The 24156-nt window shown below is 35.8% G+C and overlaps 1 protein-coding gene and 1 long non-coding RNA gene across 6 annotated transcripts in view; both read right to left on the bottom strand.

The window, feature by feature from the left end:
* The window catches only part of LOC111547131, a 75119-nt gene extending 58158 nt beyond the window's left edge, over positions 1-16961 (bottom strand). The window contains exons 1-3 of the long non-coding RNA XR_002733042.2: positions 15791-16961; positions 14054-14187; positions 2033-2163 (exon numbers count right to left, since the gene is read on the bottom strand). This is a non-coding gene — a long non-coding RNA (uncharacterized LOC111547131). The remainder of the gene's footprint in view (positions 1-2032; positions 2164-14053; positions 14188-15790) is intronic.
* A 579-nt stretch (positions 16962-17540) lies between these two features.
* The window catches only part of PPP1R12A (protein phosphatase 1 regulatory subunit 12A), a 167936-nt gene continuing 161320 nt past the window's right edge, over positions 17541-24156 (bottom strand). For 3 of the 5 annotated variants that reach the window (XM_023219148.3, XM_023218966.3, XM_023219088.3), the window contains 2 exons: positions 22508-22558; positions 17541-19984 (listed from right to left, as the gene is read on the bottom strand). In XM_023219148.3, the coding sequence (XP_023074916.1) occupies positions 19898-19984; positions 22508-22558 (138 nt within the window). In that variant the 3' untranslated portion in view covers positions 17541-19897. The remainder of the gene's footprint in view (positions 19985-22507; positions 22559-24156) is intronic. The other 2 variants (XM_023218881.3, XM_023219017.2) reach the window with 1 other exon arrangement.

Consider the following 24156-nt stretch of genomic DNA (forward strand, 5'->3'; position numbering starts at 1 on the left):
CTCTTAAAAAACATTTGTCATTCATTTTTCAAAAATACTTTCCTGACTGGCCACAGTGGCTCATGCCTGTAATCCTAGCACTTTGGGACGCCGAGGTGGGTGGATCACCTGAGGTCAGGAGTTTGAGACCAGCCTGGCCAACATGGCGAAACCCCATCTCTACTAAAAATACAAAAATTAGCCAGGTGTGGTCGTGGGTGCATGTAATCCCAGCTACTGGGGAGGCTGAGGCAGGAAAATCACTTGAACCTGGGAGGTGGAGGTTGCAGTGAGCTGAGATTGTGCCACTGCATTCCAGCCTGGGTGACAGGGCAGGACTGTGTCTCAAAAAAAAAAAAAAAAAAAAAAAAAAAAAGATACTTTGCTGTGTATATTATTCAGAGCCAACAGCTCTTTTTTCTTTAAAGATGCCATCCCACTGTTTTTTGGCTTGCATAGTTTCTGAAGAGGAGTCTGCTATTATTATCATCTTTTTCTGTATGTAATGTCTTTTTTTTTTTTTTTCTCCACTGATTATCTACAAGATTTTATCTTTATCTTTGGTTTCCAGTAGTTTGAACATGGTGAATCTAGTTTTTTGTTTTTTAATTCTTCTTGGTATTTTTCTGAGCTTTTTGATACTGTGTTTTATCATTTTTGAAAAATTCTCAACAATTGTCTCTTTCTAGGATTAAATTTACACATACAATAGACCATATGATATTGTTCAACAGCTCTTGAATGCTATTTGTTTTCTTCTGCTTTTGTTACTTATTTTTCTTTTTGATCATTTCATTGACCTATCTTTAACTTCACTGTTTCTTTCCTTGATTGTGTCAAATGTATGGATGTGTCTGTATAAGTCACTTTTTATGTATGTTACCATGATTTTAAATTCTACCATTTGACTATCTTTTACCTTCTATCTCTCTGTTGATTTTCTTTATCTGTCCATGCATGTTCCCCATCTTTTCCATTAAAGGTTAACAATTTAATCATAATTATTTAAAATGTCCTATCTGATAGTTCCAACATCAAAGTCATCTCCAAATCTGGTTCTATTGATTGCTTTGTCTCTTGAAAATGGGTTTAAACTATTTTTTTTGGCTTTTTTGTATCTTGTACTTTTAAATTTCTTGCTGTACAGAGTAGAAATTGAGATAAATAATAGTAAATACTATTTATTACTGGAAATGGCATTTCTCCTGTTGAATTGTAGAGGGTTGAGTCAGTATAGTCAGGAATTGAGCTGGGTTTATTGTTTGCTGTTGCTATGTTTATGTTCCATGTATCACCAGTTTTAAATTGCACTAGATTTACCTTGTGCTTAGGGTGGGATTTGGTTCCCAGAGACTTTTTCCTCAATGTCCTGCTTCTTCCTTAACTTTATACCTTCTCTATAAATGTGTGCCTCAGAGTTCTCCATGTTTTTGCCTCTTCCACAAAAGTAGACTTCAGTTGCTTGTTACTTGGTGCTTGTTATTTGGCACTTGCTAGAGGGTAGGATGGGGAGAGAGAGGGCAGGAGAACTTTCTATGGTCCTGCTCCAGTCTCAGACTTAGCCAGGCCCTATATCTCTGGATCTAGGAGTGGAGTTTTCTCAATGATTGTATCCCTCACCCAGAGGCAGGAAACCTCTCATGGACTAGATCCATAATAGTTTCTTTCCCCTCCTCCAAAGTTGGAGGGTTTTCTTCTTTGTATTTCTCCCAGATGCAATGGTACGTCACCTGTGCTCTGGGGGAGATAAGTTTACTGCCCTTACTCTAACAACCTAAGTATTTTGTTTCTTAGGGGAAGAGGGTCTGGGTGGAGATTTGTGTGTTTACCACAGAACTGGCCATTCTCCTCTCCAGGCCTATACTACAAAAGGAGGCTTCCTATGAAATCCCACCCTGACTCGTCTTTCTCATCTGTATCCAGTGAAGTTGGTGAAAACAAACCAGCAAAAGGATGCAAACCATCTTTGGGTCTAGGGCTCTCAAAGGTTCCATGATTTCATGCTAGAACAAACTCAGGCTTTAGCAATTTGTTCAATACTTTAGCTTCTTACCTGCTTGTGTGGTGAGCTTGCCTTCCTCTTATGCTCTGCCACAGGTTAAGTCAGTGCTTTCATCTTCTCTGCTCTTGAAGGTGCCTATTTTTCCTTAGAATATCAGGCTATTTTGGTGCCTTACCTCAGTTCTTGAGGGGGGGTGGTTCAAGACAAATTATGATTTTTGTACATTATTTTTTCTTGTTGTTAGCAAAATTAAAAATTCTTTCCAGCTTTCTAGATCTTAGGCAGAAGCTATAAGCATTCCTAAGGAATTGAAATGTCATATTTATCATACTCTAAATTCTTATATGTATTTGGATTCATTTCTTAACTTTTTATTCTGTTTCATTAATCTGTCAATCTATGCATGTACCAGTTACATGAATTGTAGTTTATTGTAAATAATGATGAGGGACATTTCATCCATCCTTGTTATTGTTATTTTTCAAAAATTTCTTAGATATTCTTGCTAAGTTAATTTTTAAATACAAAATGTAACATAATTTTCAGTTTAGAGAACTGAACTTAAAATAGCCTATGTTTAAGACAGCACTCTACAGCTGTAGCTCTAAAAGAGACCCTATTTCTAATTCTTTTAACAATTTAATAATGTTTTTCTCTTATTAAATTAAACTTATTCACTATAGCAAAATAAAAAATAATAGATAGTTAAATAAAAAGAGTAAAATTACCTGCAATTCCACCATCCAACTATACCACTGTTAGCTTTGGACTATATCCTTGTTACAGAACTTTTACTACATAAGCAGACACATGTTACACCTATTACATATAAATGGTTTCACACAGCATTATAATCTGCTTTTAAACTTAAAATTTAAAAATTCTAATTATTAAAATTAAATTTTAATATATTATCAAAATAACATTAAATATTATTCTTATTAACAATATTTTACAAATAGATATCCTTCTAGAACAGTGATTTTCAAATGTGCTGCTGAGAACTCTAAGGATTTAGAACTCTAGATTTCTAGAACTCTAGAAAACCTTTCATGGGCTATTCTGCATGGGGTTGGAGAATAGAGATTGCCAGGCTGACCCTAGCTCTGGCCCACTATTCTCTCTTCTAGTAGAACATTTACTTGTGTCTTTCAGTTCTTAGGATTCTGCATAAGTTTTAATTTAAAAAGGGCTCCGAAAAGAAAAATAAGTTTAAAAATCACTATTTTGCACCATCAATTAATTAACTATAACTACTTCAGGCATACAAAAAATAGAGTATAATATAAAACTTGAACATATATCACTAACCTGAAGAAATGGACATAATATAATTGAAGCTTTCTGGATACCTCTTTTTCATTCTTCAGAAGCAATCAATCACTATCCTTTGTTTTATAATTTTCCTGCAAGTTCTTTTATATTTTTGCTACATATGTTTCTATAAGTAAAATATGATATCATTTTGGACTCATGCCTGTAATCCCAGCACTTTGGGAGGCCCAGGTGGGTAGATCACCTGAGATCAGGAGTTCGAGACCAGCCTAGCCAACATGGTGAAACCCCATCTCTACTAAAAACATTCAAAAAATTAGCCAGACATGGCGGCAGGCACATGTGATCCCAGCTACTTGGGAGGCTGAGGCAGGAGAATCGCTTGAACCCAGGAGGAAGAGGTTGCAGTGAGCCAAGATCCTGCCACTGCATTCCAGCCTGGGCAACAGAGCGAGATGTCATCTCAGAAAACAACAACAACAACAACAACAACAAACCAGATTCCTTTCCAAAGAAGTGGGGGCAGTTTATATGCATATTAAGAATATATGAAAGTTCCAGTTGCTTCACAACCTCACAGTTATGTCCTTTGTGAAAATTCCATTTTTTTAAAATTATACTTTAAGTTCTAGGGTACATGTGCACAACGTGCAGGTTTGTTACATATGTATACATGTGCCATGTTGGTATGCTGCACCCATTAACTCGTCATTTACATTAGGTATATCTCCTAATGCTATCCCTTCCCTCTCTCCTCTCCCCACGACAGGCCCCGGTGTGTGATGCTCCCCACCCTGTGTCCAAGTGTTCTCATTGTTCAATTCCCACCTATGAGTGAGAACATGCAGTGTTTGGTTTTCTGTCCTTGTGATAGTTTGCTGAGAATGATGGTTTCCAGCTTCATCCATGTCCCTACAAAGGACACGAACTCATCCTTTTTTTATGGCTGCATAGCATTCCATGGTGTATATGTGCCACATTTTCTTAATCCAGTCTGTCACTGATGGACATTTGGGTTGATTCCAAGTCTTTGCTATTGTCAATAGTGCCGCAATAAACGTATGTGCACATGTGTCTTCATAGGAGCATGATTTATAATCCTTTGGGTATATACCTAGTAATGGGATGGCTGGGTCAAATGGTATTTCTAGTTCTAGATCCTTGAGGAATCTGTTTTCCACAATGGTTGAACTAGTTTACAGTCCCACCAACAGTGTAAAAGTGTTCCTGTTTCTCCACATCCTCTCTAGCATCTGTTGTTTCCTGACTTTTTAATGATTGCCATTCTAACTGGTGTGAGATGGTATCTCATTGTGGTTTTGATTTGCATTTCTCTGATGACCAGTGATGATGGGCATTTTTTCATGTGTCTGTTGGCTGCATAAATGTCTTCTTTTGAGAAGTGTTAGTTCATATCCTTCACCCAGTTTTTGATGGGGCTGTTTGATTTTTTCTTGTAAATTTGTTTAAGTTCTTTGTAGATTCTGGATATTAGCCCGTTGTCAGATGGGTAAATTGTAAAAATTTTCTCCCATTCTGCAGGTTGCCTGTTCACTCTGATGGTAGTTTCTTTTGCTGTGCAGAAGCTCTTTAGTTTAATTAGATCCCATTTGTTGATTTTGGCTTTTGCTGCCGTTGCTTTTGGTGTTTTAGACATGAAGTCCTTGCCCATGCCTATGTCCTGAATGGTATTGCCTAGGTTTTCTTCTAGGGTTTTTATGGTTTTAGGTCTAACATTTAAGTCTTTAATCCATCTTGAATTAATTTTTGTATAAGGTGTAAGGAAGGGATCCAATTTCAACTTTCTACATATGGCTAGCCAGTTTTCCCAGCAGCATTTATTAAATAGGGAATCCTTTCCCCATTTCTTGTTTTTGCCAGGTTTGTCAAAGATTAGATGGTTGTAGGTGTGTGGTATTATTTCTAAGGGCTCCGTTCTGTTTTTTGTTGTTGTTGAGATGGAGTTTCACTCTTGTCACCGAGGCTGGAGTGCAGTGGCGTGATCTCGGCTCACTGTAACCTCCGCCTCCGGGGTCAAGCAATTCTCCTGTCTCAGCCTCCCAAGTAGCTGGAATTACAGGCATGTGCCACCTTGCCCAGCTAATTTTTGTATTTTTAGTAGAGACCATGTTTCATCATGTTGGCCAAGCTGGTCATGAACTCATGACCTTAGGTGACCCTCCCGTCTTGGCCTCCCAAAGTGCTGGGATTACAGGCATGAGGCACCACGCTCAGCCAATATTAAGCATATTTATAGTACATATTTTAGGACTGATGTTGGAACTAATCAGTACTATGTATTTCAAATATCTTCTCCTATTGTGTGACTTGTTTCATTTTTGTGTATGGTTTTTATGCAGAAAAAATTTAAAGTTGAATATAATAAACTATGTCAGTATTTTCCTTTATGGCCATCTTTGTGTTTTACTTAATTTTTTTTTTTTTTACCTTACCTTTAGATCAAAAAGATAGCCTCCCACATTCTATTAAAAATGTTAAGGTTTTGCTTTTATTTGGGCTTATAATTTGCCTGAAATTTATATGTGTGTGTGGTGAGATAGAGATCCAATTTGTTATTTTATTTAGATAACCAACTGTTCCAACCATTCTTTCTCTAATCATTTATGATGTTATATCTGCTACTTAAGTTCTCGTAAGTTTGAGTCTATTTTGGAGTTCTGTGTTCTTTATGTATTGTTTATTTTTCTATTATTGAGTTCAACATTGTTTAAAATACTATGATTTTATAATGTCTTGATAGTTTTTAGGGTAAAACTTCACTTTATCCTTAGTCTACAAAATTGTCTTGGCTATTTTTGGTACTTAGCTCACTCATATAAACTCAAATTCTTCATTTCTACGCAAGAATGTAGTTCCTAAATCATGTAATTTTCCATTTTTGTTAGTATATAGAAATGCAATTGATTTTTGAAATTGACCTTGTATCCTGAGACCTTGACAAATTCATTCTTTGTTCTAGTAGTTGTTTTGTAGATTCCTCAGGATTTTTTGTGTAAACGATATGTCATCTGAAAATACAGTTATACTTTTTCCTTTCAGATATTTATTTTTTGTTTTTTCTTAATACACTAGCTAGGACTGCCAATACCATGCTGAATGGAATGAGTAAGGGACTAAGAGGCGACCATCCATTACTTGTTCCTGATCTTAGGAAGAAAGCATTTAATATTTCACCATTATGTTGGGTGTAGGTTTTTAATGGATGACCATTATCAGATTGAGAAAGTCTTTTTATATTTCTTGTTTGCTGAGAGTTTTACATTATGAATGCCTATATCTTGTTAAATGCTTTTTCTGGGTTTACTGAAATGCTTATATTTTATTTCCTTTACTATGTTAATATGAATTATATTGATTATCAAATGTTAAACCAGCCTCTCAATTCTAGTATAAACCACATTTAATTATGATGATTTATTCTTTTTATATATTGGTTAATAGTGTTGAAGACTTTTGCCTTCATGTTATTGAGGGATATTGGTTTGTAATTTTCTTGTAATGTCTCCATTAGGTCTTGGTATCAGGCTAATGCTGACCTTACAAAATGAACTGGGAAGTTCTGCCTCCTCCTTCATTTTTTGAAGAGTTTGCATGTAAAATGTTTTATTTCTTCCTTACTTTTGGGTAGAATTCAATATAGAAACCATCTGAACCTTTAGTTTTCTGTGAATCACAGCTATTTTAAAGTTTGTTTCTGATGAAACAGTTGTACTGTCAACTTGGACAAGCTGCAACTACATTTCAAAGAATCTCATTCCCTGTTTAGTTCTGGATTAGTTGGTCAAAATCAAAATACACATGAGATTTGGAAGGTAGAGTGAAGTAGTAGCTAATGTACTCTGATGGTCTTTGTGGTGAGAAGTAGTGAGATACAACTGCAGAGGTGCTGGTGGGTTCCAGTCTGTCCTTGTTCTTCCCTGCTCCATGTCCAACTTTTATTTCTAACTGCAGAACCTGTTGACCAATTATGACCCAAGACTCACTACTAAATGAAGTGACAATATCTTTAAACAACTTATCCAGCTTTCTTTTGAAGGCCCACTTCAGCAACTGTATATACCTGGCTTCTCAATTTCCCTGACAACCTCCAATTTGGCCAACTATACCTGCACTTCCTAAGGGCTGGTTCATGATTTTTCTCTTACCTACCAACTCACCCTTTCAGTTCCTTACTTCTTCAGTTTCTTCCACAATTGTGTCAAATCTTGTTGCTATAAATTCCTCATTTCATAATACTCACACTGATTCTGCTTCCCTGATTAAGCTTTAATAGAGATAACTTAAAAATTATAAATTTCTATGGGCCTGTTTTAATTATCCTTTTTCCTTTCTGTTTTTACAGTCAGTTGGTTTTATCTCCTGGAACGCCTTGTAATTTTTTGATTGAATGCTGGACACTGTGTATCAAATGATAATAATTCTAGGCTCTGGATGATATTATCTTCTTCCAAAATGATGGACTTTAACATCTGGCAGTGAGTTAGTTAGGGTAAGAACAGATCATCTTAATCTTGTTCAGGATTGAGCAATTTCAGACTGCGATGGCTTACTTATTTTGGGTTTATGCTTTTCTTTTAGGGAATAGCCCTTCAAGGATCCCCACTCAAAAAAAAAAAAAAAGCTGGTATTTAATGCAGTTCCTCCCCTTTGGCAGGCCATGAACTGTTTTGAATCCCCTACCCTGTGTGAGTGATAATATAGCTGCTCAGCTTTTTAGTCTCTTGGCCACTAGTTATAAATTGTCTTTGGGGAAAAGTGGTGCTGAATGTGTGGTTCACTTTTTTCGTGCTCCTCTTTTTTTAGGATCCTGGTCCTGCAAGGCCCTGCTGCAAAACATTGGAAAAAATTATCTATATTAAACTCAATTATTTCCCTCTCATTCTCATCTAAACAGGATTTCACCACCACCACTGTAAACTGCTTATATTGCTATATCCAGTTGACAGTTCTTATACCAGTCCTTATCTGGTAACAGCAGTCATTGCTTCCTAGAAACATTTTCTTCACTCTCTAGAGCATCAGTCTCCTTATTTTATTCCTATTTCATTGGCCAACCTTCATTATTTTTTGTTGGGTTCCTATCTTCCTGATCTCTTAACACTAGACAACCTAGGCCCCAATCCTGGGACCTTTACTTTTTTTTTTTTGAGATGGGGTCTCACTTTGTCGCCAGGCTGGAGTGCAGTGGCATGATCTTGGCTCACTGCAACCTCTGCCTCCCAGGTTCAAGAGATTCTCCTGCCTCAGCCTCCTGAGTAGCTGGGACTACAGGTGCGCACCACCATGCCCAGCTAATTTTTGTATTTTTAGTAGAGATAGGGTTTCACCATGTTGGCCAGGATGGTCTTGATCTCATGACCCCATGATCCACCCACCTTGGCCTCCCAAAGTGCTGGGATCACAGGATTGAACCACCATGCCCAGCCCTTTACTCTCATTCAGTCTCATAAATTTCCCTGTCATGCATATGCTCAGACTCCCACATTTCTATCTCTGGCTTCTCACTTCTGAACTCAACATCTTGACTTGGATGGTTAACAAATATGCACACTGATAAGCATCTCAGACTTAACATGTCCAAAACATAACTTCATACTTTCTACCACAAACTTGTTCTACTGTCTTCTAAGTTAATTGCAATTCCATCCTTCTAGTTACTAGGGCTATAATCGTGAACTCCTCTCCTACTTCAAATCCAATCGTGTGGGCTCTGCCTTCAAAATAGATTTAGAATCCTACCACTTCTCAGCACCTTCACTGTTATCTCCCTGGGCCAAGACACTATTATCTCCCATATGGATTACAGTAATAGTCTCCTAAGTAGTCTAAGGGAGATTCCTTAAAAACCTAAGTCAGATTACATTATTCTCTTAAATCCTTCAAATGGCTTCCAGTCTCAGATTAAAAACTTCAAGTACTTACAATGGTTTATAAGACCATACATAATCTTGCCTCCAAATATTCCTCTGGCCTCATCTCTCATACACTTGTCCTTGTTTACTTGGCTTCAGTCACATTGGCTTTCTTGCTATTTCTTAAAAACGCTTCTGCCCCATGCCTTTGGGTGTGCTGTTCCAAATAGACATACTTGGAATGCTTTTTCCCAGAAATCTTGATGGATCACACTATCATTTCCTTCAGTCACATCAGTGATGCTTTCCTTAACCTATTTAAAACCAAAATCCTCTTCCCTAATATGCTCTTCTCCAACATTCCTTAGGCTTTTTCCTATCCCTTCTTTTTCTCCAAGGACTTGTAATTCTCCCTGTAATTATTTTGTTTTTCTGCCTACATCCAATAGCATATAAGCTTCATTATGGTGGATTTTTGTCAATTTTGTTCACTGCCTTATCCCTCGCACCTAGAATAGCACCTGACACATAGTAGCACTCAATATTTGAATAACTCATCAATTTTCAATGGATTCTGATTAAATTTACAAGTCAATTCTAAACAAGTGGTGACATTTCAAGGTTTAAAGTTCAGTGATCAGGTTCCTCTTAGGTGATACTCCTGTCATTGATTTTTTGCTTGCTTTTTGTCCTTCTTCTGGTTATAGCCCCCTTCTTTTTTGGGGGTACTGTACATCCTTTATATCTTCCGGCAATGCTGCTAACCATAAAACTTTACTTCACCCTTGCCCAGAGTGGTAAATAGAGACCGAGGACTGATCAATCAGTACTCCATCTCCATGGAAAAACAGATTAGTTCAAGGGATGAAAAAGGCTCATTTCCTGGGATTTCATATATTAGGTGTTGGGGTAAGAAATTACTTCCTTCCTCTGTGGTTGCTACTCATTCATAGTCATAAATTTTCTCCATTTTAGTAGGACAGATGAGGGTCAATGCACAGAAAAGGAGAGGTGACACCCAATGGATTCTGTCTTGTCTAAGGACAGCTAGACCTCTGAACTTCCCAGTAACTTGAGCCAATATATTTTATCTATCCTCCCAACCCTAACCTTCTAGGCAATTTGAGTTTCTTCACTTGTAACTTGACAAGCACTGAATAATATACTCCTCATTTTAATAGTATAACTTTATTTCCCCCTAAACAAAAATCTCTTGCTCAGTTCATTCTGTGGGGATTACCTAAAAAAGATTTTTGAAGTGAATCTGCTCAACTTAAAATGAATTCATCTGATGAGGAACTTCTCCAATCCAGTTTCTGAGATTAAGGTCTTCCCTAGCATTTTTCAGATGGTGGAGGGGTATCAGCAGTACATTCCAATATAGCTAGAGATTTCTCACCCCACTGATAATTCTTTTCACTTCTCACTAAAAGCCTTGAGAATTCTTTTTTTTTTTTTTTTTCAACCCGTAGTTCTACTTCAGCCCAGGTGATCTAGGTTTGAAACCTATAGGCCAGTAGTTCTCAAACTTTAACTTGCATCATAATCCCTTGGCAAGGTTGCTGAAAAAGACTGTTGGGGTCAGGTATAGAGGCTTGTGCCTGTAATCCCAGCACTTTGGGAGGCTGAGACAAGAGGACTGCTTGAGCCCAGGAGTTCGAGAGCAGTCTAGGTAACATAGGGATACCCTGTCTCTACAAAAAATAAAAAATTAGCTGGGTGTGATGATGTACGCCTGGTAGTCCCAGCTATTCGGGAGGTTGAGACCTGGGTGGAGGAGGGTGGAGGATCCCTTGAGCCCAAGAGGCCAAGGCTGCAGTGAGCCATGTTCACATCACTGCACACTACTTCAGCCTGGTAGAGGAAGACTCCGTCTCAAAAACAAACAAACAAAAAACCAAAAAACACTTGTGCTTCATCCTCAGTTTCTGATTCTGTAGGTTTGGGATGTGGTCTGATAATTTGTATTTCTAACAAATTCCCAGATGATGCTAATACTATTGGTCCCAAGATGACATTTTGAGAATTACTGATAGATTCATATATTAATAATAGAAAGTGGTTAAGTATATTTTCCTTTAATCCAAGTACTCAAGTAACTGGCAGTCCTGGCATATCTAGCTGCATAAGTCATGCAGCAAATGGATGCATTTTAGAAGTAGTAGAGTCCCTACCTACATCATGCTGTACCATGGTAATGATGTACTTTATAGAATCCAGAAAGCTTGGGCCTCAAAGATAAGCAGCGGTTGTGTTGGCTTTCCTAAGAATTTAAGCTTGCAAGAGATCTAGATTGTAGGGCATTTGCTTCCCTACTTGGAATGTTTGGCTTTCTCTCCCTCTCTCTAGCAAGGGAAGAGAGAAGAGATGTAGGAGATTGGCTACTCTTTTCCTGATCAAATGTAAGGGACTGTCATCCAGCTGCTTGTCTCATATGAAAAAATCTTTTTCCAATTTGATTTCCCGATAAACTAGATTAGATTTGTCTGGAGGTGTATTTTTCCTCTGCCAGGGAATATGTAGTATGATTGAACACATGATCTTTGATTTTTAAAGTATTACTCGTGTTACCCAAGGTTTAATATCTATATGATCTCTTTTAACTACTAACATAGAATACCTACATTTTAAGTTCTCACAAGTGATTTTACTAATGAACCCTATTTCCATTCAGAAAAAAGATAATTGATAGTGTAAGTTTCTAAATACAGTTTCTGGACCAACAATATCAACATCATCAGAGAACTTGATGGAAATGCAAATTCATAGGACCCACTCCAGACACTCAATACTGACTTAGAAACAGGAGCAACCAAAATTGTGTCTGAACAAGCTTGCCAGGTGATTCAAGTTGAAAATCACTGTTGTAGAGGAATAATTAAGCTAAACACTCCTAGGACAAGAAAGATGGTGAATATTACACACTGGGATGATATTACTATGATCCCTGTTGGAATGACAGCACAACATTTATGGAAGCGCACCTCAGTATTCTAGCTGAGACAATGAAGAGACAAATGAGGACAATGTACGTTAAGTGTACAGACCAATAGTAAAATCCATGAGAAAAGTCATATTCTGAGAACTGCTCTAAAAATATTTATTTTGCCCAATGAACTGATATGATTTTTTAATATAACGACATTTATAATGATCAATTTTCCTGTTCCTAGCTTGGTTGCTTGGAGACTTTGAAAATGTTTTATATTTAAATGAATGTTTCCTCTAGGTGATTTAGCTTAGTTTTCTAGTAATTATCCTCCTTATTCACTACTTATATAATTATTTTATCAAAAAATATTTATAGTTATACAGTATTTGTGGGTTTTATTAAGAAGTTACAAATTCTTCTTGGGAAAAGGATATATAGATAAGGTTTTTGAGGGAGCAAGTCTAGCATATGGTCAATAAATATCTAAATGAAGTCCTGAATTTAGCTCTCCTGTTGCCTCTCTGACCTTCTCTCCTATTACTCTACTTCTTGCTCACTCCAATATAACCAAATTAACCTTACTGTTTCTCCAACATATGAGAACATCTGCACCTCAAGGCCTTTGCTTTTGTTCCTCTGCATGGAAATGCTGGTCTCCCAGACGTCAGCATAATTTTTGCCCAACCTTTCTTGCAGTTTTGGCTCAGATACTACATTCTCAGTGAGGCTTTCTCTAATTAATTCTCCCTTCGCTCCTGAATTCTTATCCTGGCCTAGTCTTTGCATGATCTAGGCTCACTGCAACCTCTGCCTCCCAGGCTCAAGCGATTCTCCTGCCTCAGCCTCTCCAGTAGCTGGGACTACAGGCACGTACTATCACGCCCAGCTAATTTGTGTATTTTTAGTAGAGATGGGGCTTCACCATGTTGGCCAGGTTAGTCTCAATCTCTTGATCTCGTGATCTGCCTGCCTCGGCCTCCCAAAGTGCTGGGATTACAGGCATGAGCTACCGTGCCCAGCCCTAGTTTTTCCGTAGTTATCTACTATCTTGTAAAGTAACATGTAATGGATTATTTTCAATCTTTCCACTATTTGAATGTAGTCTCCACAAGGCAGGGATTTTATTTTTGCCTGTTTTTCTTTTGGATGTATGACCATCACCTATAGCAGTGCTTGGCATTTAAGTGCTAACAGGAGCTTGTGAATGAGGAGACAAAGTATGCAAGAATCTGAATGTTTATATTTAATAGCTTTAAAAAGCTTTCTTAAAAATCTAGATGCTAGCCTAGATTTTTTTCTTTCACAACACGTACCACAACTATTCAGATTTACTCTTTCCTCCAAAATATTTAATAAACACCTACTACGTGCCAGGCACTGTGCTAAGTGCTGAGAACAAAGATGAATGATATTCTGATGTTTCCAGGAGCTCATAGTAAAATAAAGGAAACCACTTTTTAAAAAAACCACAAATACAAGGTAAGTGTAGGTGTTTGTTCACAGAAAATACTAAAATTTAGGTCCTTTCCCCTCTGGTTTTTCTGCTACTAGTCTCAGTACAGCAAATATTAGACACTAGAGGGACAGTAAAGCCGAAAGAAAGAATGAAATAGGCAGGGCTAAAGCTTCAGACAAAAGAAGAAATCACAGATTATAACATTCTTACACAGAAGAGCATTATGTAACAAGGTTAGTCTCTGACCTGAAGGCTGACAAATGGCCCACATGACCTCAGGATATTTTGAGAAGCATTATGTAAACTTTAAGCATCCACAATTAGTGATAATCCTGACATTCCAACAAATAAAATTATAATTATTTTCTTAACAATTATTAGCTATTATCAAGTATTGATTAAAACATTTTCTAGCCCACACCACCTTTCTATGGCAAATACATTTTGTATATGACACCTATAAACACCCCGCCACTTTTCCCTATCTTTCCTTCTTTGATAAGAGCAACTAGGGTTCATAAACAAAGCAGACTCACATGAGTAGCAGGTCAGTGTTCCTGGAGTTCTTTAGGACAGATGTGGCGGCATAGTTAGAGGTTTACTTTGTTCTTTCCAATGATACAAGGAAGTCTTCTGAAATCCACTTCTTAAACTTTTCTCCCTTACTGGACTGAGTAAAAAATTAGGTGTTTATGGTAACCAAATAAATTATTTCAAAATTTTGCTTTAAGGTATTTTAAAAAGAAACAATAACATTATCTTTTAAAACAAGATGCTTTGGATATATGTAATTGACTTTTATCAAATGAAGCTGAGATTTATTATCTAGATGTGATTGAATCCAAAGGCCCATGTCAAAGGTTTACAGATCAGTGTCCCCGTAGGGTCTGCAAAGGTATTTGATGGATTTCACCAACTTTAAATTCAAATTTTGCTAAAATGCTTTAATTTTTAGAAACTGTAAAAATAATGTTCAGATATAGGCAAAATTTGGACAATATTGAGTACTAAAGCACTAACTTGTACTGCGAGGTTATCTTTGTGTGGGGCTTCTCCTACTCCGTACCTGTATTTATTTTTCACTGTTGAGGACAGTAATAGCACACTCACTCACATAAACTAGTATACTACTAGAGCAAGTGTACAGTATATATTATAAAAGTTTAGGTCAGATGCATCTGCTCAGCAATGCTGTGGTCACAACCTAAGAATTGTGCAGTAACAAGTGAAGGAGTCAAGCTGCTGTCATAAAACTGTCTTATAGAGGCCCATTTTGGCTACTTTTTTTGGGGGTGGGGAAGTTCTTATCTACGAGTTTATATACATACAATTTTTATGTTTTACATATTTGGTATTCCACACATTTTTCATTGGGAGAAAAGTCTGTTAAAACTGTAGCACTAATAACGTTGCTTATCTTACTAGGGAATAAAAAAGGGAATTAAGTTCTGAGCATTAATTTTTTAAAAATCTATTTTTGAAGAATGCAAAGGAAACTTTTCATGCAAGTATGTTAAATCTTTTATAAACTTATAATGGACTACTGGCCATCATTAGAATGTGCACTAGAGAATCAACTAACTGCTTAAGCATTACAGCATTCCTCTATCTAAAACAAAAACAAAAACAAATTATAGGGCAAAGTGGTATTAAGAAAGAAGCCCTAAGAAAGGAAAAATTTAGCAGGTGTGGGGGTGAGGATGTGAGATTAGAGAATTAGGAGGAAAAAAAAAAAACAAAACAAGAAGCCAGGTGAAGTGGCTCACGCCTGTAATCCCAGCACTTTGGGAGGCCGAGGCAGGTGGATCACAAGGTCAGGAGATCGAAACGATCCTGGCTAACATGGTGAAAACCCGTCTTTACTAAAAGCACAAAAAATTAGCCGGGCGTGGTGGCGGGTGCCTGTAGTCCCAGCTACTCGGGAGGCTGAGGCAGGAGAATGGCGTGAACCCAGGAGGCGGAGCTTGCAGTGAGCTGAGATCGCGCCACTGCACTCCAGCCTGGGGACAGAGCCAGACTCCATCTCAAAAAAGAAAAAACAGCCAAGAAATGCCATCCTCAAAGATACTCAAATATTTTAAGCCTAAGTATATAGACTCAGGAAACTTACGCAGTTACATGCAATTAAACTATGCAACTAACTGGTATATGAAAAAAAGTCCTGGATTCAGAGTTGGGAAAAATCACCACCACAGTTTTGGTTAAGAGTTTTGTGTTGTACCAGGCTTTGGATGCTGAACCAATAAAGAAGCCGTAAGCCTCAGCTTTCTCACCTGTAAAATGGAGCACTTTAAGGATCAAATGAGATACGCTACTGAAACAGACCTGTAAGAAAAACTGAGAGTGAGAAAGAGGGGAGAAAGCAAATCTATTCTTTTCCACTATCACTCTTCCAAACCTACAACCACCAAGTACGTGTTCTATTAGTTATGTATTGTTGAGGACAGAATCTACTAATACCCTTCATTTCTTCAAACTTTTCCCCTTTTCCTTCAGCTTTTTAAAAATAAAAATGCAGTTGGTTTATGAGACCCAGACATTTACTGGAATTTAAGGAGGGGCGTGTTGGGATAGCTTGGCTCAAAAGATCTTCTAATAACCTTTAGACAACTTTTAATAATAAAACTTTGAAGTTACAGTAATAAGGTAAAATCCATTATTTATGTTACCTTATTATAGAAATAAATCTCACACTTCTGACTCCTGTATTTTTATTTTAAATTTAGTACTTCTGTAATCTGGTTATTTTATAGGCAAGGAACAGTAATATAATATTCTCCACATCACTTACCTAAGAGAAAGAGCACTTATTTGTATGGCAATTAACGCCAGAGAACCTTTCCAAAATCAAAGTCAAGAAATGGATTTAGTTATAGAGAGATGAATAAAATATGAAAATAATATTTCACTTTAAACCCAATGCTTTTTGGAGAGTTCTCATATGTACATTATCCCTGCTGCACATCATATTCAGATAGAGACCATGCACATACAGTGTAAACAAGGAACATCAAAGACTGCATCAGCCAGCGTTCATCTTTGCAAACAAAAGTTATCATTAGCAAGACAGAGCTAATGAATAGTTAATAATTTTTAGTGGAGTTTGCTGTGTATTCTGCTTATAATGTCAAAGTGAAGGATAATCTACAAAGCTATTTATTACGTCCTATGGGAAATGTGTTGGGATTGGAAGTCATGACTGTCTCAGTTTAACCAAGGAAGACTAAGTAGTAATATACTTTTAAGCAAAAGAATAAAGTTAGCCTAATGGATTAGAAAATATCTACCTTACTCTTTTATATAAATACTCTTGTAGGACACATAACAGTAAAACCTACCATTCTAAGCATGAATAGGTAAAGTACTGGAAATAGAAATAATAGAATTCAATCCTTGTTGTACTAATTTAGTCAATATTAATTTAGGCTTACTACCAGTCCTCTATCAAAGTTCCAAAATCAAAAGTGCCTCTTTTTTTTTTTTTTTTCTTGGAGACGGAGTCTCACTCTGTTGCCCAGGCTAAAGTGCAGTGGCGTGATCTCGGCTCACTGCAACCTCAGTGAATTGCCTGGTTCAAGCAATTCTCCTGTCTCAGCCTCCTGAGTAGTTGGGATTACAGGTGCGTGCCATCATACCTGGCTAATTTTTAATTTTTAGTAGAAATGGGGTTTCGCCCTGTTGGCCAGGGTGGTCTCGAACTCCTGTCCTCAGGTAATCCTCCCGCCTGGGCCTCCCAACCACACCTGGCTAAAATTGCCTCTTAGTTATAGATGGGTTAGCAGGTCGAACTTTGGACAAATCTAAACTGGAAAATGATCTAATATTAAAGTAAACTGTATGTTTCAATGGAATATTACTTTTATATGTATCACTAAGCCTATGTTTGCAGATAAGAAAAAGCACAGGTTTATTTTAAAAAAAAACAGAATGTTTATGGAAGCGAAATCTGCTACAAAGCAACTACCCTGAAACTCACTATTATTTTTACCCACTTATTATCATAAAAAAACTAGTTCTCAGATTCTGCATACAGACAGCTTTATGTAAAATATATAAACATTTGTCCAAATTGGTACACAGATTGCATAAATATGGCAATTAAGATTGCATTTACAGATGTGCATGTACAATGCTGTGCAAATTATCACAATATTACAATTTCAGAAATTATTCAAATTGGTATCCAACTAAAGCAACCAGTGAAAAAATACCCATGCAGAATTTAAATATCTCAGAACAAAATTTAAAATGTCTTCATTAAAAGTTCACACATTTAAAATAGTTTTATTCATTTTATTTGTATATGTCAAAATACATTTTTATTTCCAAAATAGTGGGTTTTGCAACTAGTTTCATGCAGAAACAAGGTCTGCTCAATACTACCAATAAAATCAATATAGCACAGTAGCTGTTCAGTTTTAGATACAAAGAATAAATAACCTAAATACAAAACACTAAAATATTAGAAACATGTATTTAATCATTCTTCACAGGCATCCAAACTTCACAAATATAAACCATAGCATGCCTAACTGTTGTGCAACCAGAACATGTTGCGGTCACTCAAACTGATCAGTTATCTGTATATTTTACCTCCACATAAGACCATGGAAATTCTCAATATTCAGACCCACCATTCATACAGTTCAAATATAACCAAAAATAAAACTCCCACAACTATCCTTGTACCTTTAAAATCAAGAATCCTGAGCTTGGTAGTAAGAGCATAACCTTATATCTTCATAAAACCAATCAAGAGAGAGAGGACTTAAAATCCTGCTTACCAAAACACCTTCCCCAACCCCAAAGTAATCTAAAATAGGCAGTAGAACACAATGACCTTTTAAAATGAAGGGGTACAAATTCACATTTAATATAGTATACAATACAATCAATAATACAATCAGCTACTATAAGCTTTACAATGTACAATTTATTCAAATGGCTGAACTGTTCAGTGGTTAAGGAGACAGTTATGTGCCAGAAAGATGTAGTATTTTTTGCATGGTTTAATGAAAATATAAAAGCTATTTGTCCAAATAAAAGCCATCTTCACTATGTACTTGGTTTTGCGCTTTTTTTTTTCCTTAAAAAAAAGGCCACTGAAATGTATAAAATGGTCTGAACATGATGGTGGTATCAAAGTCGATGCCTCTTCACATGGCAATAACAGTGCATTTAACATTAACTCACGGGTTAATTCTGCAAATGATTTCATAGCATTACTTTGGCTAGCACAACAGTTTTAGACAGCACTCAGATAAATATAGGTATGTGAAATGTAAAGCAATTATCTTACGCAACTTTAATTATGGTTGAGTACTATCAAATGAAAAGTGAAAATAAAAGCACTTTACAGTAGGAAACTTTTGTAAAGATAGGGCTCCACATAATATGTAACTTTTAAAGTCTTTATATCACATTGTCAGCAAATTTTGTTTTTTAACACTATCATGGAGTAGCCTACTCTGCATTAGCAGACATTTGAAATAAGAAATAGTCAAGCATGCCATGTGGTGGTCTAAAAATCAAAACAATACACTTATTTGTATATACAGCATCACTCAGTACCTGCTAAAATGAATGTGAAGATTACAGAATCTAACATCTTATACTACAATAAAAACAAAAAAGTGACCAATGAAGCAGAAAATGGGAATTAAAAGATCTAATCTCAAATGACTTTAAAGCATTCATGTAAGAAATAAATGCATATTGCACAAACAGTGAAAGCATGTTCCACCAAGCAATTCAGTTCCAGGTGGGAGACAACACAGCATTAGCCTAATACATGACAATAATCACAGAAGAGCAAGTGTTCTTATCTGTAAATGAAAAAGCTGTGGAAACATAGAAGACTCTGCCACATGAAGAGTTTAGAAGGAAAAAATACAAACCTAAACTTAGATGAAAAGCCAAAAAAATTTAAATATCGAAAAACTGGAAACTGTGGCACATCAAAAAATGTTGAGTAACTGTCTTCTGTGAGAGCTGAAGGTTTTTGTTGACACAAAAGTATTTATGTACAACTAAGGCTTACTGGTTAAATATCTGAGGCATATCTGGCCTTGAACACTTTCCTTATATGCTGGAGCTGTAAACAAGTTTTCTCAGTCATTAAAAAAAATTCTTCTCAGCAGCTGCATTAACATGAAACAATGGTCTTGATTAAAAAAAAAAAAAAACCAACAACAACAAAAACACCCCAGAAAATTAAACAAAATGAAATAAAAATTCTAGATAAGAGGGCATTTGGCAGGATATCCGAAAATGACAGTCTCCAAGGATTCTTCCTAGGCTTCCAGTGACTGCCAATTATGGTCCACTGGGTTACTAATATGTGCAATTCCATTACTTGCTGCTTTTTTTTTTTCCTTTTTTTATTTGGAAAGTTTGCTTATAACTCTGATCAAGGCCCCATTTTCATCCTTTAGCCTCTGGTTGTCTGCTTTTAGGTCTGGTAACATCTGTAAAGAGAAAAATTGAAGATTTACCTTCAATAAATAGATAAAACATTATTTTTAATAAATGTTACATTTTCACCACAAAACACATGATCAAGCTTTGTCAGTTATATATATTTCTAGCATCTAAAACATGTATCAGAAGAAGAAAAAAAAAAACACACCTGGATTTCTAAAGCTAATTAGTTTCATAAATGCTGGAATGAAAGGTTTATTCTCTCCAAATTTTCCATTGAAATTTACTAAATCACTTGATTTTATGACTCACAAGCACACCACATTCGAACAGCCAAGACAATGAAGCCTGTTTTTGTTAGGATAGGCTCTTAAAAGAGGTTCCTGTTAGCACCCAAACCAAAGACTTTTGCTTTATGTATGTCGGACCTAAAATCATAATACGTAACATTGTTCCACAAGAAAGTCAAACTACCTAGGAAGATATTGAAGAAGTTAGACTTGTTCTAAATTATTAAAATTCCTTAAAGGATTCACCTATCGTACCTCAGTTTAAGATGCCTAATACAATGTCCGATCCCGAACAGATGCTTATTTAATGGTAACAAGCAATTACTATTATTAGAATAGTATATCATGTGGAAGCTAAAGTAGTAAGTCTGTATCTATGATCCAACCATTACAAAGATAACCAATTTTGAAGCAAATAGCCTCATATCTTCAAACAATGCATCTCAATTTTCTGTTGTTTTACAGACAAACTGATGAAGGGGATAAAAATATTACAAGTTAACTGAATAGTCTACTAAGGACGATTAAAATTGTATGTTCTTTGCCAGTTTCACTAAGAAATGAAATAGCTCATATTTTTGGTCTTTAAATCATACTTTCCAAAATAGTTCTCTTTCCTCAGTTTTCAAAATGTATTAGATTATCTAACTAGATAAAAGTACAACTTCTATTTGCAAAACTAACTTAAGCAAAATCTTTAGGAAGATTTAATTTTATGTGGAACTAATACATTCTTATTTGTGTTCAGAATCTTTAGATATAAAATATAGTAATCTTGAGTTTATTCATTTGAATATTTATAATAGAAAACTGAATGACTATAAACTAATGTGGTTCTGACTTCAAATGACATTATTTTGAAAAACAGATAATGCATGCTTAATCTTCAGCTTCAAAATATATTAATTCTATGTAAAATGTTATATACTGTTTGTTTTCTCTCTAGTAAAGAACTGTAAATAAAATATTTTAAGTCCTAAAATATCTGTACAGCTAAAAAATGTGCAAAGGCTTTACAAAAGTACAAATAAGTCTTTAACTTAAATTCCAAAATCATCCCTAATTTTAGTGTAGTTCATCAACTGCAATATATAATTAGTGACAATTTGTAACATTCTACGAAGCCATGCATAATTAGTTATATGATATGCTCCAGACACAATAGCATTAATTTGTAAATGTGAGCTCTTACAAAACACGCCTACTAATATAAAAACACCTGCCTGGCTCTACCAAGAAGAAATGACGAAACTAAAAATTATAGGTTCACAGACTGCAGTTGCCTATAGAACCCTGAGCGCTTGGCTACCACTCTTGTCAAGGCCCTATTCTCAGTCAGCAGTCGCTCATTTAACTCTCTCAGAGACTGAATTTGCTTTATTTGGTGCAGGTTCTGTAGGAATCAGAACATAAAGAAATAGGAATAAAAAATAAGAAAATGGAAAGAGTATAATAAGAATATCACGGGTAATAATTTTTTAAAAATAATGTCTTAAAAGAATAAGAGATTCAGAAAGGTAAACAATGTATTCCTAAAATTCTATTTCAAACTAAATAATACATAAGCAAACAAAATACAAAAGATTTGTCTTCAATCTTCAAAGCCATTGAATAATAATGGTCTAATAATAAACCAAACAATTTAATACTGAAACATCTAAATCTTGAACTACTAATTCTGTGGGTATAATATACTATGCATTGGTTCACTAATTCATAATGTGATAAAGATATTTTATGAAAACAATGTGGTAAGAGGTAATCAATTAACTATGCTACTTTTCTTGTGAAGACATTCAAAACATAATTATTTCTACAGATAATATGGAGTTTGATAAAATACAGCTCTGACTGTTCACTCCCCTAATGTCCTTTACTTTCAAAGGAGAACATTTTATGGTATCCCCCTCCACTACTTACTCACCAAGAAACATAAAAGTATACAGAAACATGAATAAACAATACATCCTATATCCTATTTTTTAACTTTTTCTATACGTGAACAGCAAAAGTGCGACACAAATTGATTATCAAAATAATTTGGGTTTTATTTATTTTATTTTTGCTCCTTTTTTCACAGGTGTTAAGATTTAGGTTTTAGACTCTCTTCTCGCTCACTAGAACCTGGATTCAGGAAGAAAGAGAAGCACCAGATATAGACAGTTCACAAACTGGGTAATCAGCTTTGAGAACAATTAATGTAAACCATATTTTTTAATAGTATTTTAAACATTAATATATAAACAGCACTATCTCTCATAAATAACATAGTTTACTTACTTTGAGCTCTTCTTCCATTTCAGATATTCTTCTTTCTAGAGCTCTTCGTTCCTAGATCAATTTAAGGTACCAATGTTAGTTATATAATTATTATATTCTTAAGTCTTCTTCTATACTGTGAAATAGTGATACTTCAGAATTAAAGGTCCAATCAGGAGCAGTGTAGAAAAGATGTGATGCCAGTGATGTAAAGAGCTTTCCAAAATTTGAGAAAAATATGAAGATCTTTTTCCTTAGTGCAAGCTCTTAATTTAAAGCTTTGACTTTCTGGGAGGATGCTATATAACATGTTCAAATTACTTTTTTAGTTTGTGTAAAACTTAGAGTGAATCAATACTCAAGACTGAAGACCTTACAGAAAAGAAAAACAAAACTCACACAAAGATGCAATCATATTACAGTGATAGAAGCAGAAAAGCAAGAAGCAAACATGCCTAAAATATGTGTATTTTGCAATTTCAGAGGAATATAAGAAAAGCTCATTTCCACCACCCACAATGTGTCCTAGCTATTATTTATCCAACTGACTTTATAGCTTTATATTTAGGTTGACATTATGTGTAGCATTAATGCGGTGAATCTAATAGAGAAGCAACTGCAGCATTTATTTTAAACTTCTTTCAAAGAGTGACAGGCAAAGCCAACACACAACACATTACTGCAGTGTACTGTTTTATTCTCCCTTAAATGATAAGCATTCTGGGGTGTTATGCAAAAAGCAAGCAGCAGTAATTGATGAGCTGTAAAACTGGTTAGGTCATACCGCCCAGAAGATACTGACTCTTGCCGGTCACCTTTCAGATACAAACCATTTAAATTTAGTTTAATCACACTGAAACTATTTCCAAGACATTCTTTCCCAGATTAATAACAAATGGTGATATTTAGTCAAGCAGTACATTTACTGTAAATGTTAATGTTTTTAGGGTATGGGATTTTGAAAGTAGATAGAATCCTACTCATCGTCTTTTAAGTACCATGTTATTCTAACATCGGCATGCCTAAACATTATATAGACGAAAACATGATTTTCAATACATAGATCTTTCTTCTAGTAAATAATACAGTCATGACAAATTCATAGAAATCATCACACTTCTCAAAATACTAGCACATAAAGTGTCGTATTTGATCTTTGCCACTTTGCAAAATATCAGAAATAGAATATTTCTTCTGAGAGGTAATCTCCCTATGAGCCTCAATTTTATTAGGTGTCTTCAAGATTTTAACTTAGTGGTAAAGTAAGACAAGAAAACTACACCCGACTGCCTGATTCTATTAGCTCAATGAAATTGACAACTGTAAATGGTACGAAATTTCTTATATTTGACAAATGTATTAACATTAAAAAATATAACTGGCCAGGCACAACGGCTCAAGCCTGTAATCCCAGCACTTTGGGAGGCCTAGGTGGAAGGATAGCATAAAGCCAAGAGTTCAAGACCAGCCTGGGCAAAAGTGAGACCTTGTCTCCAAAAAGAAATTTAAAAAATAGCTGGGTGTGGAGGCAGGCACCTGTAGTGCCAGCTATTCCGGAGGCTGATGTGGGAGGATTGCTTGAACCCAGGAACTGGAGGATGCAGTGAGCCGTGACTGTGCCACTGTACTCCAGCCTGGGTGACAGAGCTGAACCCAGGAATTGGAGGATG

This window comes from Piliocolobus tephrosceles, chromosome 10 (genome assembly GCF_002776525.5).
Source record: "Piliocolobus tephrosceles isolate RC106 chromosome 10, ASM277652v3, whole genome shotgun sequence".
In the NCBI taxonomy this organism is placed as follows: Eukaryota; Metazoa; Chordata; class Mammalia; order Primates; family Cercopithecidae; genus Piliocolobus; species Piliocolobus tephrosceles.